Source organism: Vombatus ursinus, unplaced genomic scaffold (assembly GCF_900497805.2).
Source record: "Vombatus ursinus unplaced genomic scaffold, bare-nosed wombat genome assembly UNPS02011369.1, whole genome shotgun sequence".
NCBI classification, from domain to species: Eukaryota; Metazoa; Chordata; class Mammalia; order Diprotodontia; family Vombatidae; genus Vombatus; species Vombatus ursinus.
In genome coordinates this window covers 952,953-971,602 of record NW_020951147.1, presented here as the reverse complement: position 1 = coordinate 971,602, position 18,650 = coordinate 952,953, and the positions used below count along the sequence as shown (strand labels likewise).

General features: G+C 49.2%; 1 protein-coding gene across 4 annotated transcripts in view; it reads right to left on the bottom strand.

Moving 5' to 3' along the window:
• SHANK2 (SH3 and multiple ankyrin repeat domains 2) overlaps positions 1-18,650 on the bottom strand; it is a 712,956-nt gene that overhangs the window by 52,271 nt on the left and 642,035 nt on the right. For 3 of the 4 annotated variants that reach the window (XM_027856171.1, XM_027856170.1, XM_027856172.1), the window contains exons 18-19: positions 2,292-2,427; positions 390-470 (exon numbers count right to left, since the gene is read on the bottom strand). In XM_027856171.1, the coding sequence (XP_027711972.1) occupies positions 390-470; positions 2,292-2,427 (217 nt within the window). The remainder of the gene's footprint in view (positions 1-389; positions 471-2,291; positions 2,428-18,650) is intronic. The other variant, XM_027856173.1, reaches the window with a different exon arrangement.

The window sequence follows — 18,650 nt, the reverse complement described above, 5'->3', positions numbered from 1 at the left end:
CACACACACACACACACACACACACACACACACACACACACACACACCACGGAGATGACATCAACTACACACAAAAGAGAACAACTTTTTAAGAGAGATGTCAGACTGGTAAGATACGAAGCTACACAAACGTCAGTTCTTCCCACACTGTACAATTTCAAACCAGGCAGGGACGAAAGCAGTTTCTAAGAGAGGATACCATCATGCGGGGTGGGGCATGCGCGTCTCAGGTCGCCCCCAGAGTGTAGCATTCCTGGCCAGGGCCTCTCTGAGGCTGGGTGAGCAGGAGGGGGTGGCTCATTCAGGGACCAGGGACCTCAGGCAGTCCTGACATTTCCTTTCCATCTCCACTACTGCAGCATGCTGGTGAGACAACAAGGCGCTCTTACCAAGCTCTTCCAGCTCGGAGGTCATAGATTTAGACCGCAAGGTCAGGGCTGTGGTTGGCGCTCGCTTGGGAGGTGGAGGGGCTTCACAGAAGAGCAAACAAAAGCAGACACAGAAGCGTCAATAGTCAGGTCTATTGCCCCAAACCCAGGCCTTTCGCACAAGTCACAGGGTCAGGTTTTTCCCAAACCATGGAAATAGCCTGGCATGTGTGATGATGGCCTTGCCCTGGCAGGGCTCTCCTGAGCACACAGACACAGAAAGCTGTTTCCGGTGGGTGGGGGTGGCTGGGTTTGAAACAGCAATCTCAGTGGCCTTTTGGTGAGTCACATAGCAGGATATTTCCATGAGCTCCATTGGGGTTATAATTATTAGTTGATCACAGTGGGCTTGACAAATTAGTATGTTTATGATGGAGTGTGAAAGAATCTCTGAGGCGGAGCTGCTATTTACCTCCATACATGTAAATTTGTGCACAGACATAGACCCTTGGGGAGAACCACACCCCCACCAGGCCCTCACCCAGGCCCATCTCTGAGTGTTCTGGGAAGTTTCCAGCTCAGAGGCCAGAAGGGAAGGGCACCCAGGGTTTGGATAGAGTCATAAGACTCATCAATCAATCAACATTTATTAAGTGCCTCCTGTGTGTCCAGCACAGTGCTAAGTGCTGGCGCCTAAGGCTAGTGAGAAAGGAATCCATTGTCTTTGAGTCCAGGACTTTGGGAATTCCTTTTATGTGGATTTCTCCTGGTTTTGGGGGCTCGACCTAAGTGAGGCTCTAAGTGAGACACCTTTATATATGTCTGTGCACAGGCAGGGTAGGTAACAGCACCTTGGTTACCTGTAGGCAGGTTGCTGCTGCTATATGGGTTAGGCCATGTTAAGACCCTTAGGAAGATGGAGGTTAATGTGTGAATACCAGCAAATCATAATAATGAGAGACCATCCCCACATCGAAGCCTCACTGGGAAACATGTCTTTGCCAGTGGGGGTGCCTATGCCTGTTCTTTAGGTGCAGAGGACCTGAGAAACCCTATGCATTTTCAGTAGCACCTGGGTTTGGCCATGATCACAAGACTTCTGGGCCTCGGTCTAGAGCTGGAAATGGCCTCAGAGATCACCCTTTCCAATCTCTTCATTTTACAGCTGAGGAAACTGAGGCTGTCCAGTCCTGATTCCCCACTTGGAGAGCTGGAGGGATCCATGACACTGATCACATGTTATGATCCCCCTATCTTTTTATGGAGGATAGAACTGAGGTTCAGAGAAGGGAAAGAGACTTGGCCAACATCAGTGGCAGAACCAGAGTGGGAAGCCAAGCCTGTGATGCCCAGTCCATAACTCTTCCCCTTAGTCTCCATGGCCTTGTAGGTCAACAGATTTCAGGAGGAGAGGACCAAAGCACCACGTGAGGCTTTGGCAAACATGGCACACCCTCCCCTCCAGCGGCTGTAAGTGGCCACTTTGACCAAATCTCGCTGCTGTGGCCGGACCAGCCGCAGGTGCTTGTCACTAGGTCCCGTTTATATTTGGGAGCTCCTGTGTACTAGAGGGATGGGCCTGGATGGGTGGCTTTGTCCAGGATACAAGGCCAGTGGGATGCCTTCCTTCTTACTTCTCAACTTGGAATCAAGACAAGGGGGAAGGGCTACCAGAGTCTTCTCATCAGGAAAGAGAAAAAGCATCTCCTACGCCCTTTTCATAAATGTCTTAACACATTGAGCACGAATGTTTCATTTACAAAAGCAGTTCCTAAAAATGGGGGAATGGTTCTCAGATGGAGTCATAAGCATGAATGGGATCCTCTTGTCTCCGGCCCCCTCCCCTCCCTGCCCCGCCAGCCCCATCTGGCTTGACCAGACAAGGGTGTGTCTGGTCGCACCGGCTAGGAAGAGAACACACACCTTTCTTCCTGGCTGTATCGTCGGGATCCAGGTTTCTGGTTACCGTGACAACCTTTAGGACTAAGTGATTCCCTCCTTGGCGGATCATGTTCACCACCTGTCTGTGACCGACTTTCACAACATTCTCGTTGTTTACCTGTAGGGAGAAAACAAAGGAAGCTCAGACGGAGAAACCGAGGGAAGGTGATGGGGCAGAAAGCCACCGAGTTAGACAACCCCCCTTTTCCTGAATGGGGCAATCCTTGGGGGAAACTGGCACAGCACAGCGTTGGGCCACCAAGGTTTTGACAGCATTGGCCGTGGAGATCGATGCTAAAAATGACCAATCGTGGCCCTAGAAAACACAGACCTCCTACCTCTGAGGAGAGAGGTGGGGGATGACAGGGGCAGCGTGCTGCATGTGTTGTCAGTTTTGCATAACTATTGGCTTTTGTTTTGAGGTAACATATTGGGAAACTATTGCGATGTAAAAGATAAAAAAAAAAAAACACCAATAAACTTTTCTTTTAAAAGTTAGCCATCCTTCTCTAGGAAGCTGGGTTTATGGATGGTGGAACATGACTGCAATCATTGAAAGCTGCATTCTGGCGGGCATGAAATAAGAGGGAGGGGCCGGGCTCCAGTCCATTCACTCTCCCAGAAGGGTTCCTCATTCTGTTCTCCACCAAACCTTTGCCAGCTCCTGAGGGAGCAGAGGACTGATTTCATATACACTGTTCCCCTCCCATGTTTACTCATCCAGACCCGGGAAATGATTTTTATGGCCCCCAGTTATGCATAAACAGCCTCACAGGACCGACCGGGCCTTTCATGGTCCTGCTGCTGCTTTCCATTTTCACAGTTATGGAGAAACACGACACCTTAATCGGTTTGCACAGTCTGGAAAGACACATTGGGGCATTTCCTGGTTCCCTTCCAGCCCGTTCTCCTCTTTGCCCTCTCAGAACTCCCTCCGGAGAAACACTTTTTTGCGAGTTTCCAGGTTAACGGGCATTCTGGGACTGTTGCTTCCCTCCCACTTTGGTTAAAGGCCCAGAGCCTTGCAGATCTCTCCTGGGGAGGTTGGGAGCCTGACAATGACTCCTCACACCCTGCCGGGGCATTTGAGACTATTCACAGATCTTTGGCAACCATTCTCTTATCAGATGCTTGAAGAAGGACCATGAGACTGGGTAGATCTGGGCCTTTGCTCCCTTTTCATGTAAATAAGAAACTTGTAGCCTCTATCAATGGAAGATATGTGCAAAGTAATATAGAGGAGGGTGGATCAAAGAAGGCTGCATGGAAGAAGAGTCACTTGAGCTAAGCCTTGAATGCTGCCAGGGATTCTGAGAGATGGAGGCAAAGAACAGGGCATTCCAGGTATGAGGGACTGCCTGGGCAAAGGAAAGGGGGTAGGAAATGGAATACAATGCACAGGGAATGTGCAAAATAGTTCAATTTAGCTAGAATGTAGAGGGCACAAGGGGAAATTATGAAAAATATTGATGCTGGGAGCAGACTGGGAAGAGCTTTAGACAGCAAAGAGCAGAATGTCTATTTTGTCCAAAGGGCAACAGTGAGCTCCTGAGGCCTTTTGTGTAGGGAAGTGACCCGTGCTGCAGGAAAATCACTTGAGCAGGTGTGGGAGGATGGACTGGATGGGAGGAAGTTGGAGGCAGGGAGGCCAATTGGGCAGCCATCGCAACTGTCCAGGTGAGAGATGACGAGGGCCTGGACAAGGCTGTGGGTGGAGGGGAGGGATGGTATTGTGAAGTGGGAATGGCAGAGCTGGTAACTGGGGGTGGAGAGAGAGGAAGCACCAGGGATGATGCTGAGGAGGTAAACCGTGGTGACTGGGAAGATGATGACGCTCTTCCCCACCTCCTCCCTTTTTCTGGGAGGCAATCAGGGTTAAGTGACTTGCCCAGGATCACACAGCTAGCAAGTGTCTGAGGCCAGATTTGAACTCAGGTCCTTCTGACTCCAGGGCCAGTGCTCTATCCACTGGGCACCTAGCTGCCCCAAGATGATGGTGAAGCTCTTGACAAAACTTAGAGAGTCTCTGGTCCACGAAGTTCAAATGATTTGTCCAAGGTCATAAAGTCAGTAATAGAGATGGGGCTAAAACCCAGGTCTCTTCATTCCTAGGGTCAGGTTCTAGAGGGCTCTTCCTACTGAAACAAGCAGTTGCCAACAAAGCCAGCTTGGGAGATGGGGGAAAGAAAGGGCAGAGCACACCATAATTCTTCAAATTCCTTTGATCAAACCAGGAACCCTGGCATCAGCAAACCTATCAGACACTATCTGCTTTCCTCCTCATGCGGTGTCCAACCTTGGAGCACCCAGAGACAAATCCAAAAAATCCTTCAGGGATTCTCCTCTTGAGGAAGCTCAAGCTGGTTGACAAGTGGGCAGAGCCAGAGTTCCCCTGCCCCCTCGGTCTTTGGGCTCCTCTCCCCTCCCTGAGGCAGAGGGGAGCACTCTTGGGCGAGCATCCTTTCAAGCACTGATCCTCCCCTGCAGAAGTGGAGAGTGTTGCAGGAGAACTAGATTCCAAGGCCAAGGGAAGGAGAAGAGCGTTGGCTTTTTCTTCTCTAAGCAACTCGAGGGATTTCCTCTTTCATCTGTTTTTATCCATTGTAATCAGGAAAGCAATTCAGCCCAGGGGTGGGAGAGGCATGGTGTGCCACAGTGACACCCTTGTTTCTGAGACTTCCCGAGCTGGAGGGGTCCTCAAAGAACATCCAGTTCAGGGCATCCCTTCTACACATCAGTGACACTGGCTCCTTGCTGTTCCTCAGATCTCCCAGCTCTGCATTTTCTCCGACTGCCCTCCATACCTGGGATGCTCCCCCTCCTTCCTCATCCCTGTCTCCCAGCTTCCCTGACTTTGTTCAAGTCCCAGCTGAAATCGCTCCTTCTGCAAGAAGCCTTGCTGATGCCTCTCAGTGCTGGCGTCTTTCCTCTGGTGATCACTTCCACGTCTTCATGTATGTCCTTGGTTTGTACGTAATTCTTTTCATGTTGTCTATTAGACTGTGAGCTCCATGAGAGCAGAAATTGTCTTTTGCCTTTCTTTGGATTCCCAGTGCTTAGCAGTGCCTGGCATATAATAGGCACTTAATCACTGCTTGTTGACTGACTGTCTGACATATTTGGCCACAAGTTCTGCTTCCAGCCCAGCCCTCAGTACAATCATTTGGGGAAGTGACTCCTGTGAAAAAGAGGCCAGTCATCCCTAACACCTGCCAGCCAACTACTACCTACAGAGCAGGCAAGGTAGGAAGGCTGAAGCAGCCAGGTGACCAGAGGGAGTGAGAAAAGCAACACGTGTCAGCATGTCATACCACCTTCTTCACAGCCAACTCCCCTCAGTCTCTGATGGAGACAATTCAAGACCTTGAGGCCAAGAGCCTCGGGTATACCAGTATCCCCCAAACCACCAGGCATGCTTCTAGCCCAGCCCCAACAGTTATCATTGAGGGGATAAATCATTGTGCAGAAGAGATCTATCTTGATCATTACCACCAACTGCTGACCAGCTACCATCAGGGCATCCATCACCACCAACCCCTAGCCACAGGGCAGGCAAGCCAGTCTTGCTGAAGCTTCCAGATATCCTGAGAGAGAGATAGAGCAACCCCTGTGGAGAGGAGGCCTGGCAAGTGCTCCCATAGTACTACAGCCATAATTACACACTGAAGCCACAGAAAGGAAAGTTCTTGCCTCCTAAATCCTTGGCCTTGCCAAATAATTCAACATCAGGAAAAGAAGGAGAAGAAAGAAGAGAAGAAGGAGAAGGAGGAAAAGGAGGAGGAAAAAGGGGAGGAAGAAGAGGAGAAGAAGAACGTAGTTTCCCTAAATTAATGACACATTGAAAAAGTCTACATTATATGTAGCATTCCACACGTGAAGAAGCCCACGTCTACAGCGGAGATGGGCAAGTAACTTTTTCTACTCTTCTGTGGGGCCAATTCAACATAAAGAAAGGAGTCTCTGATGGCAGAATGTCAGGTCTTCTTGTCCCCTTCCAATTCCATCCCTCAAGCCCCTGCTTAGGATGCTCTTTTTGAAAACGCTCCACAGTAAGCCATGATGAATTTGGAGTCAGAAAGACCTGGCTTCAGCTCCATCCCAGGATATTGGGGGGGGGTCCATCCCTATGATCCAGAGGCAAATCACTTCAAGACTCGACTGGTGGTGCCTTCTTCAGGTGGCCTCTCCTGGTCCCCTCAGTTGCTAGAGCCTTGCCTCTCATCAATGCTATATGTGTCTTGTAACCTGGCAACGTATGTGTTCTTTCTATCATTAGAATGTGAACCCTTTGAGGGCAGGAAGAGTGTTTTTTGCCTTTCTTTTCCCCCCACTGCTTAGCATAGTTCCTGGCACATAGTAAGCATTTAATATATGCTTACGGTTTCGTCATTTGTGAAGTAGGGCTAATGAGACCCATTATAAATTGAAATGGTCCTTCCTTTGCCTCAGTGTTCTTTTAAAAATATGGGATAAAACAAGCATATCTGTAACATAAGGTTGGCAGAGGGAGTTATGGAGTGTGAGGGAAAGGGCACAACATTTGTCTGAGGTGAACAGAGACCATCAGGCATCCATCAGCATGTGGATGGTGATAATGATGATGACAACTAGACCTTCAATACCATTTCAGGGTCCTCACCACAACTACAGGGGTTATTCTCCCCATTTTTCAGATGAGCAAGTTGAGGCTCAGAGCAGGGAAATGAGTTGCTGTGATGAGAATTCAGTCTACACTCTAGTTTACTGGGATCTCTTGCAAGCTTGTTACTTTCCAAAATGAAGCATCTGAGTGGTTTGGGGATCACCTGTAATTTGACAACATCAGCTATTCTCTTTCCAGCTTCTGAGGTCCAGCATCTCTTCAAATGACCCTGCCTAGCATCTTCTGCGACCCTTCTTACCCTCACCTTCCTGACGGTGAGAAGACAGAGGGCTGTCCAAGATAACCTTGACCTCACCTCCACAGCTTCTCTCTCATTACAATTTCTACTAGTGAGGACCAGCAGCCCTGACTGCCAGCCTGGAGGGCAGGAATCAGGTTCTCTCCTGCACTTAATAGGCCTGGTTGCCTGACTCTCAGGAGCAGATGGTAGCTAATGTTGAAAATTACTCTGGAGTAGAATTAGTAAATAACTTTCTAACTGGCCACAGGAGTTCCGCAGCAGGCTTCCCTAAGACAAGGAGACAAAGGAGATTCACTACCAGGTCACCTGACTGAGATGAGCTTTGGTCAGAGGAATCCTGGGGCGTTTTATTGCCTTTTGGTTTCTGGGGATCTGAACCGTATTGTATCTGAGCATCTAATATGGAATGCTTATCACCAATGTAGGTGTGAAGGGTGCTGGATGGTACAGGCTACAGACCTCGGGCCAATCTGGAAGCAGCATCTGTCCTCAGCCTCATTCCTCCAAGGACAATGAACTGAGTACCCACTGTGTGCCCATGACATTACCTGGCCTGGAGTGTCAAGGCACTGCAGCGGACTGAGTGTGGCCCTCAGGTTCAGAGGACAAAGGTTAACATGCTCTCTCTGCCACAAACTCCCTCCCTCTGTGGCCTGGTAAGTCACTTCAATATTATGGATTTTCAGGTTTCTCATCTTTAAGATGATGGACTTGGATGAGATGTCCTGAGCAGTCCCTTTTAAGCCTAAATCCCAGACCCTTTAATGATCGGCTGCCTCCTGGGGGCTCAGCTGTCAGCATTTTCCCTTACTAGGAGAGGGAGACAGGTACTGAAAGCATGAGTGGAGTTGCTGGTATTCCCAAGAGTTGTGCCCCTTTTAGGACAACAGAATTTTGGAATGGCAATAGATCTCTGAGGAGATCTCGTCCAATCTACTTCAGAACAGGCATCTCCCTACAATCCTCAGATTTTGCCCAAAGACCTCCCGAGGCAGCCCAGTCCACTTTGGTGGGATTTTAAGTGGTTTGGATGTTTTTCCCGACGTTGACTCTAGACTTCTTTCTAATTTTCACACATTGCTCCTGATTCGAGTCTAGTGGGGCCAAGCAGAGCAAGCCTCCTCCCTTTTCCTTGTGACAGCCTTTCCAATGCTTGAAAACACCAGGCAAATGGCCTGGTGGGCGCCTAATCAACAGAGGCTGAATCGGTTGCATTGACGTCTACTCTGAGCTTCCTTTATCACTGCTTTAATTCGTAAAACAGGAATAATCCCAATTATGGGCCGCAACGGAAGACAATAACTTTGAAGTTATAAAGTTCTATCCATCCATCCATCTATCTATCTATCCATCCATCTATCTATCTAAGTGTTTTGCAAACCTTACAGAGGAATAAAAATATTAGCAATTAGTAATATGGGCTTCCATAATCATAAAATTTTATCTTCCCTAGTCTAAATTCTTAAAAAATGGGCAATTTAGACATATTTCTCCCTCAAAATAAAAACAACTAGAGTTAGGTGGCCTTTGGTTTTCACTCATGCAAAGCTGTCAATGTTTGCTGTGGCCATCCATGAAAAAAGCTTCTGGAATCCCGCTCTGGGTCTTCTACATAGTCACAGGGACTGGGCCTGTGATTTCATTGATATAGGGAACTCCCAGATGAAAAAAAAACCAAACAAACCAAAATTCCCTCTGCCAGTGGAGGCCGGCATCTTCTCTGTAACTTATAGTTTTTGAGAATTACCTAGAGCACCAAAAGATTGAGTGACCTCCTCAGAGTCACACAGCCAACATGTGTTGGAGGTGAGACTTGAACTCAGATCTTCCTGACTTCAAAGATTGTTCTCTGTCCTCTATGCTGTGCTGTCTTCCAAGTCTTGAATGAGTGCCTACTATTTGAAAAAAACTTTTTTTCTTCTTCTTTTTTAGGCAATTGGGGTTAAGTGACTTGCCCAGGGTCACACAGCTAGTAGGTGTCAAGTGTTTGGTCTGAGGCTGGATTTGAACTCAGGTCCTCCTGACTTCAGGGTCAGTGCTCTATCCATTGCACCACCTAGCTGCCCCCTACTTTTTGAAAATTGTGTTAGGTACTGAGACTACAAGGACAAAAAATGAACAGTCTCTGCTCTTAGAGAACTACATTGTATTTGGAGATGGGGCAGAAAACCTTCATTACATTTCTTTTAAGAAATATTAGTACTTTAAACAAGAACCACCCCCCTCACCATTAAACCTACTCTCCCCTCTCCTCAGGAGGCACCACATGCTACACAGAAGATATCACTAATCAAAGGCACTCAGTTTTGACTCTCTAAAGTGATCAATGACGTCTGCAACGGGCCATCCGCTGGCACTGTTATGGGCAGTAAAGGAGGGAGCATCTGGAGCTGGGATCAGCACTGAGCCTAGGACAGCTCCATTTTTCAATATCACAGAATTTTTAGTCTAATCCACCAGCACAATGAGTCTGTTAAAAAGCTGTAGACAAGAGAATTAGGAATCTGTTATCTCGGGATAAGCATTAGAAAACATGGTAGATAGCAGTGCAGCTGATTGTGGGGACTCCCCGACTGACAAAAATCAAAGTCCATTGGCAGAATGAAGGGTCTTTTGGTCTTTGTCCCATGACATCCCTCTGATGGTTCCCCTTCTTGCCCCCATGTCTCCTCAGCCAAGATGATATCCCCCCAGTTTGTTCATCTAGAAACGGGGATGGTAATATTTGAATTACCCACCTGGCTGCTGAGACAAGAGTCTTTTGTAAATCTCAAAGCACAACATAATAAGTACAGTGGAAAGAATTCTGGACTTGGAGTCAAAGGACCAGGGCTCAAATCCTGTCTCTGACATTTAGTATCTGTGCAATTTGGGGCAATTCATTTCATTTCTTTGGGCCTCATTTCCTCCTCTCTAGAATGAGGACTAGACTTGGACCAGATGCCTTCCAAGGTCCCACCGACTGCAACTCTAGGATGCTGGGCACACAACCCTGGAGTTAATACAATGGGAGTTATTGTAATTAGCCTCACTGCTGAACCGGAAAGGCAGGAGTGAAGACAGGGCAATGAGGTGCACACAGATACACAAACTACAGGGCAGAACACAGGGAGCTCAGAAGAAGAATACCAAGTACTGAGAGAGTGGGGGAGAGCTTAATTCTAGCGGAAGGGCATGTGGAATCATCATGGAGGGAAGCCTTGAAGGCTAAATGGAAGGAGGTAGGGGGCATTGGATGGAATGACCTCTGTGGTCCCTCCAAGTTGACTCCAAGCCTAATAGCCCTTTTCTGGACTCTACTTATTTGAAGAGACAGCCTGGCATAGTTAAAAAAGCAATGGGCTTCAAGTCACAAAGACCTTGGTTCAAATCCTGCCTTTGATGCTTTGTAGCTGTTTTGACCATGGGCGAGTTACTTTCCTTCTACAAGCCTTTCTAGCAAGTCAGATGATAAATTCTAGACGTGGTGAGATCTGAAATGGCGGGAGGATTTCTTTTCTAGGCATGTCCATACCAAGGTAATCACTTGTCCTTGCCATATGGACACATACTCACTCATCTGATTGAAGTTACATCAATTAAAAGCTGGAAGGGGCCTTCAAGGTCACCTGGGCCAAGCTTTGCATTTCACAGAGGAGGAAAGATATCTAGAGAGGGCTAGTGACTTATCTAATGCCATACAAGTAATAAGGGGCAGAGTTGAGATTTGAACACATATCCCTGGACTCCAAGGACAGCATGTACATGCTGCCCCCAATCTCAAATTGTTTTAAGAGGTAAGGGGAAAGGAAGGGAAGGGCATAAGCATTTATATGGCACCTGCTATGGGGCAGGCACGGCACTAAGTGCTCAACAAATATTATCTCATTTGATTCTCACAATAACTCTGGGAGGTAAGTGCCATTGTTATCTTCATTTTCCAGTTGAGGAAACTGAGGGAGACAGAGGTTAAGTGACTTGTCCAGGGTCACACAGCTGAGGCCAGATTCAAACTCAGGTCTTCCTGACTCTAGGTCCAGTGCTCTATTCACTGCATCACCAAATGCCTCTAAGAGGTAGGTAGCGCCTATAACATGATCCCCATTTTACATATGAAGAAATTGAGGCTCATTGTAGCCTCAGAGACTTGCCCAGGGAGGCTCCTGGAGTTGAATCTAGGGCATCTGACCCCAGCATCAGTGTTGTTGGCATTGCCACATTCCCTCTGACCCTGGCAGTCTATGCTGCTATGGCTCCCGGGGGCTCCTGATGTATGCAGCAATCCTGGCTGCTGGCTTGAGGGAGACAGTGGTCCAGCCTTGCTACGCCTCAGCCACTTCCTGATGTCATGCCTCCGTGGCTTCCTGTTGCTCCAGGGCTCTCTTACAATCTCGTATGGTCAGTTGGTATGCCCCACCCTCATTCCATGACATGGAGGGGATTGCTGCTGGGAGACCTTTTAATAGGTAGCTATTTCTTGCCCTTGGCTGAAAGGTCCCAGCGATCTGGAGATATTGACGCCCCTCTTCTCCTTCCCTCTGCCCCCCTCACTGTTTCATGGCTGTACATTCTCCCCAGGGGCTTCTCATGTGCTCTTCATGTCAGGCATGATGTAAACCACTGAATACACTCCATATTTCCTCTGGGCAGAAGCCTTGATGGATGGTGACCAGGGAAACCAAGTCTGGATTCAAATTGCATCTCAAGTGAGTTGGCTGATTCACAGATTCTCTGCCTGAAGCCTCTCTCTGCTCCCATCACTCTTGCAAACCTCTGTCACGCTCATCTTTTTAAAACACCGCTAGCGTCGTACCTCTCACTCCCTGGGGCAGGAATTTCCCATGGCTCCCTATTACCAGCCACATGAAGTCCAAACTGCTGTGCCTGGCTTTCCAGGACCAGGCTGTGACATACCTGCCCAGCTGCCAGTCTCACCGATCCCTAGCATCCCTTAGTGTAACTAGAATTGGAGGTCTTGTCCTCCAGGGAATGGAAACCAGGGACAGCTGGAGCTGGTCCATGGGCTTCTACATTAGGGAGGGTTCTTAGAAATCATCAGTTTGAAACTTCTCTCTTTTTCAAAAAGATCTTGAACTTAACAAACACACATATTACGGCACATAAAGAAGAGAAAAAAGATGGTTGTTTATGAGACCATGAGGATCTTTTCTGTACATCTTGGTTTTTCTAACTTCATTTTATAACTGAGGGAGCACGGTGGATAGAGTGCTACATTTGGAGTGAGAAAGACCTGAGTTCAAATCCCACTTCCAACACTTACTAGATGTAGGACCTTGAGCCTCACTTCCTCTTCTGTAAAAGGGGGATAACAACCCCTTTTCTGGGTTGCTGTGAGGCTCCACACGAGACAATATCTGTTCTTTTGTAGAGACTGGACCAGGCAGCTTTGGAAGACCCTTCTGGCCCTCGTGTGAATCTGGGCCTGTCTCGTCTGAAGTTCACTCGTCTCCCCTTTCCCCTTGGCCTTTTCAAATCCTCCTTCGAGGCCCAGCACAAGACTGAGCTGGTCCAGAATGCCTTCTCTCATCACTCTGGCCCCCTTCAACTGCTTCTATTTTGGGTCTCCTATGGTCATGATGGTCATAGGATCTAGAGGTACAAAGGAATGCAGAGGCATCTACTCCAATTTCCCCATGTTACAGAAAAGGAAACTGAGGCCTAGGGAGCCAACAGGACTTTCCCCAGGTTGCATAGCTAATAAACAGAACTGGGATTCAGGCCCAGATGCTCTGACTCTGTCTGCAGAGCACATTCTGCCTCCCAATTCTGTGGGGTTCTGAGCGTGCCTCCACATGCTGGTTTTCTCCGTATTTTCTATATGCCTTGTAGGCACGGGACATTTATTAGATTCTCGATGCCCCCCAAATACCTGGCTGGGCATGGAGGATCAGAAAGTTATCATAGGGTTTAGACCAAGGTGCCTAGAGGCACCTGACAGGTCATCAGTCCCAACCCCCTCATTGTACTGATGAGGAGCTCCTAGAGGGTGGGCGCCATCTTGTTTTTGCCTTTTATCCCCAGGAGAGTGGCCTGCTTAATAAATGTTGCTTGGATTGAATGGAACAGGGAGCCTGTGGAGGCCCTATAGCCACTAGGCATCCCTGCTTAAGAAGCTAGGTCAAAGCAGGGTGGGGAGGGGCAAGGAACAAGCATTTATTAAGCACCTACTATGTTCCAAGCACGACTTTATGGACATTACCTCATTTGATCATCACATGAACAACTATAAATGACACTTTGGAAAAATTTTAAGGTTTAAAAGATCCAGAAACTCATGATTTCATTTGAGTCTCACAGCAATCAAATCTATCAGTCAGCAAGCATTTATTAAGTCCCAGACACTGATATAGATGTTAAGCATACAGAGACCAAGGTGAAACAGCCCCCTACCCTCAGGGAGATTACATTCCAATACAGAGACAACAGAAATATATGGAAAATCTATACAAAATGGCTACAAGGCAGTTTGGAGTAGGAGGGCATGAGGAGGGGAGGATGGAGAAAGGCTTTAGTCAGAAAATAGTGCTGGAGTTGAATTTTGAAGGGGTTCCAAGAGGCTGAGGTGAGGAAGGAGAATTTTCCCAGCATGGGTGGGGTTGGGGATCCAATGCAAAGGGACGGAGCTAGGGGTTGGAAGGTCATGTGTCAGATAAGTTAGCTTCATGGTTGCAGACCACATGGATGATAAAAGTGGAAGAAGACAGGAAAGTTGAGAGGGGGCCAGGTTGTGAAGGGCTTGACATGACAGAGAGGAGCTTATATGTTACCCTAGGGGTAATGGGAAACAAATGGAACTTGTTGAGTAGGGGGTGACGTAGTTTGCGTTTCCCCCAAATCCCTCCAGCAGACAATGGGAGGATGGACTGGAGCAGGGAGAGGCTTAGTGCAGGCAGGCCAACAGGGAGACTCTTAGAGCAGCAGTCCAGGCAAGAGGTGATGAGCTTGAGCTGGAGAAGAGATGGGGAGTGGGGACAAGGGGGTGACTAGGAGAGATGAAGGCAGAAATGACAGAGTTTGGTAACAGACCAGAGATGTGGGGTGAGTGAGAGGGAGGAGACCAAGGCAACTCCCAGGCTGGGAGCCTCCAAGTGCCTAGGAAGTTGGCAGAGTCCTCCCTGTAAGAGCAGGGGGGAGTTTGGGATGAAAGATCCCTAGTTCCATGTTGGATGGATGCCTTTGGATGTCTCCAGGACAACATCTTTGAGGTCCAATCCTTTGACTTAGATAGTTTAAGGTATAGTTATCCACATTTTACAGATGAGGAAGTAGGCTCAGAGAAAAGTCACTTGTTCAGAATTGCAAACGTGCTGGAGGCAAGATTAGAACCCAGGTCTCCCCAGACTCCCAGGGCTTGTCCTTCCCTCCACCATATTGCTTCTTTTGCAGCAAGCAAGAAAAAGGTAGCATGAGCTGTCTAAACCAAGAAAGAAATCCTGGCTCAATCCAAAGAGCCCTGAGTTGATGTGGGTGGGGTCTACAGGAGACTGCAAAAAGTAGCGTTTCTTCTTCGCACTACAAAATCAAAGAGCTCAGGCACTTCTTGCTGATTGAATGATTGCCTCATGTGCTGGGCAGCAAAGCTGGTTTCAGTCTCTGTTTGCCTTGGTAAGGGATTCAGGAAGACTAAAGCCATTTGAGGCTTTGCTCAGGAAGCATTTGCAATACGGGCGCCATCTTCTTTTTCTTTTTGTGAAGCCTCTCTGGGAATCCTCTCTTGATAACACCCCTCCCTCTAAGCCATTCATTCCATCCCCCTGTTTTCTCCCCTCCCTCATCCTTTGGCCTAACTCCAATCTAGAGTGAGATAGGCATATCTCACTCTGAGCCACTGGAAGGCGTATCTCCAGCAGAATCCTCTGGGAACTATATTGGAAAGTCTCAGTGGGGCCCCAAGTCCTGAGAAAGCTGTGCACAGGAAACCCCATCTCTCACTCCTTTCCCAAGCTCAGAGGACACACTTGGAGACTGTAACTCTAAAGGGGACCTTGGGGTCCTGAGGCTCCAGCATGGGGAGTCCTTGAGGACAAGAGGGCTGAATTAGAGAGGGACAAGCAGGGCCAATGACTTAAGGTGGAAAGACTCAATACAGGGGCCACCGCATGAGGCGTCAGAGGCTGGAAGGAACCTCCACAAAAGATGAGAGGAAAGTGAGAGGAAGGTGTGTCTCCTTGAAGGACATGGCTGGGTGTAGGGAAAGAATCTTGATATGGATTCCGAGGCCTGGATCCACCACTTACTTACCTTGGACAAGTCACTGCCCCTCCGAGGGCCTCAGTTCCCTCATCTGTCGAATGAGAGGGTTGAATCAGATGACCTTGGAGGACCCTTCTAGTTCTATGTTCCTTGTCCCCCTGGCCCCAGGCCAGTCCATCTTAGGTCCCTGCACTGAGGATGTCTGCTGGCCGGCAGTTTGAATGACCAGTGGACAAAGCAAGGTTCACACTCAGTGAGCCGTTTTCTTGGTGCCTCCTGGTAAGGTAAGGAATCGCCTCCAGATGTGGATCCCAGGGTCACAGAATTTAGAGCCAGGAGTGACCAGAAATCCCATGTCCAACCCTCTCATTTTAACCATACTAGAAACAGGCCCACAGAGGGGCAGTGACTTGCCCAGGATCACACACGTGAGCAAGAGGAGGGGAATCCAGCTCTCTCTGTTGTATGGCTCAGCTCCAGCTAACTATAGCTCAGGACCCCTAGATGGGAAGCTGATGAGTGAATGTGGACATCTACGGGGGATTGGCTGGGTGCATTTCAATGCAATTCCATTTGTGGAACTCAAGGCCTTCCTGAAGCTTCTCCTCCTCTGTGCCAGGCATCATGGTATGCCCTGGGGATGCGGAGGCAGAAATGGAACGCTGCCTGTTCTCCAGGACTTTATAGTCTCTGGGGCACAAGTCGGTATGAACCAAGTGCGTATGCTGGCATGGTATGGGGGAGAAAGCCAGCCTCACACAGGAATGCTGGGGGTCAAGCCTAGCCTGTGATACATGCTGCCTCCATGACCCTGAGCTGGGGCCTACACTTTCAGGGTCCAACCTATGCTGGCACAGGGCATTTCCTTCTTGGCATTCTCTGACCTCACTTTTCTTCATGCCAAGTAATTCCAAGTAAATAACGAGAGTGGGGAGACCAGGAAAGGCTTCGTGCAGAAGACGGAGCCTCAGGTGTGCTGGGAAGGAAGGGAGGAGTTTTCAGAGCGTGCTGAGGAGGGAGGTCACTCCACGCCCAGGGGATGGCCTGGGCACATGGAGAGAGGCACGAGAGAGAATCTCATGGACAGGAAGAGTTAGCCGGGTTCGTGGCAGTCCACGGACGCATGTCCTGCCTGTGGCTGCTCGGCCCCATAATCGCCAATTCGCTCAGCTTCCACAAAGCGCGGATCCACAAGGTGCCACGCTCAGTCCCCAGACAGAAAGACAAACGCCCCAGCCCTTTGCCGGACGAAGCTGGGACCCTCCGTGTCTTCAGTCACCAACTGCAGCCGGTGGTCAGTCAGCTGGTCCCTGCACTTTCTCAACTTTCCCCCAGAGGCCCCCGGGGTTCTCAGTGCTTTGCTACTCTTGACTTGAACTAGTCCTAGATCGATGTCTTGGGGCTGCCAGAGCCGCCCAGGCCTGCTGAGATAGCTCCTGGATTTGGAGAGGAAGGGCCCTTTCCTGCCCACATCTTATTCTCGGATCAAGTGAGATTTCTAACAGGCAGGTTTATAGCCTGTGAAATGGGCTGGGAAGCACTGGCTGTCAGACCCATGATCCTCTCAGGAACGGACAAACTGAGTCCTGCCAGCAGCCCAGCCCCCACGAGATGAAATGCAGTGTTTGCCTCTTTGCAGGGGCTGGGGGCCGGAAAACCCTCTGGTGCAGGCATAGTCCTGCCCCAACAGGCAGCCATGCCCCTTCTCCTACCTGGGGGCCCCTCCTCCTGCCTGGTGCTCCTTCTCCTACCTGGTGCTCCCTCCTCCTGCCTGGTGCCCCCTTCCTCCTCTTGTGCCCCTTACTGGAATTTTCTAAACTTGGGGCTCTCCAGGCTAGACACATCCATTTTCCCACCTAACTATGGCCCTCCTGCTCTGGCACCAGGGGTAGAAAGCAAATTTCATGGGTCTCAGCCTTCCTTACCACCCCTACTCCCCCACCTTCATACTTGGCCCTCTTTAATGCTTCTGAACTACTCAGGAGTATGGAATACATTTGGACCTCAAAGCCCTAGGGAGAGTTTGTATAGCTGGGTGCCAAGTTCTGGGAGTAGCTTATCTCAAGACCCTCAAAGACCTCTCTTTTGTCCATGCCTGATGGCCATGGAGCCTGAGTTTCCCTGGCAGCATCCCTGGCTAGGGCCCATCCCACCCCCTGCTGATCCAGTATGGGGGTGGATGCCACCCTGGCCTTGTGTCTTTGGTGTCCCTGTCTCCCTTCCACACTCCCTCCACTGTTGTGGGTAAGGAAGGCTTAAGTTCAAATCCTGCTGGGTGACCCTGGGAAGGTCACTTAATCTATCTAGAATCAGTTTCTTCATCTATAAAATGGACATGCCGATAGTGTTGGCCTCCCAGGGCTGTTTGGAAGACCCTGAGAGATAATACATGAAAGGACTTTGCAAACCTTAAAGGGCTGTGGGAATGCTAGCAGGAATCCCTCAAGCACTCACATCAAAATCCCATTGCTCTCAGCATTTCCTGGCCTGTCTCTCTCCTGCAAAGCCCTCTTTGGTCCCAGCTACAGACCTCAGTGTCAGGCAAACCAGAACATGGAGGGTCCTGAAGGAGATGAAGTTTCACTTTCCATTCCTCGGCCACCCATCACACTTCCCTAAGTCTTTGTAGGCGGGTGAGGAAGGGAGGGGACAGTTACTCCCATTCCTGGCCCAGTCCTGGAAGATGCAGGTAACCTTGAGGAACCTGAGGCCACCTGGAGAGCTTTACTTTGGTTTGTATCTCTGCTGCCCTTCCCCCTAGAGGTCCTGCCTGAAAGGGGCACTTGTGTGTTCAGCCGCGTGGGGAGGGAGGACAGATTCATGGAAGCATGGAAGGCTGAGGGGCTCATGGGCTTGAATGTGAATTCTGAAGGGGACCAGGCACAGGTTTCATTGTCAAGGACCACAAAATCTGAATGGCCTCTCTCTCTCTCTTTTCTCCTCTCCTTTCTCCCCTCTCTCTTTCCTCACCCCCCTCTCTCCCTCCCTTCTCTTCTCTTCTCTTCTCTCTCTCTCCCTCTCTCTTCTCTCTCTCTCTCTCTCTCTCTCTCTCTCTCTCTCTCTCTCCTTCTCTCTCCTCTCTCTCTCTTCTCTACTTTTCTCTTCTCTCTCTCTCCCTCTCTCTTCTCTCTCTCTTCTCTTTTCTTCTCTCTCTCTCTCTCTCTCTCTCTCTCTTCTCTACTTTTCTCTTCTCTCTCTCTCTTCTCTTCTCTTCTCTTCTCTTCTCTTCTCTTCTCTTCTCTTC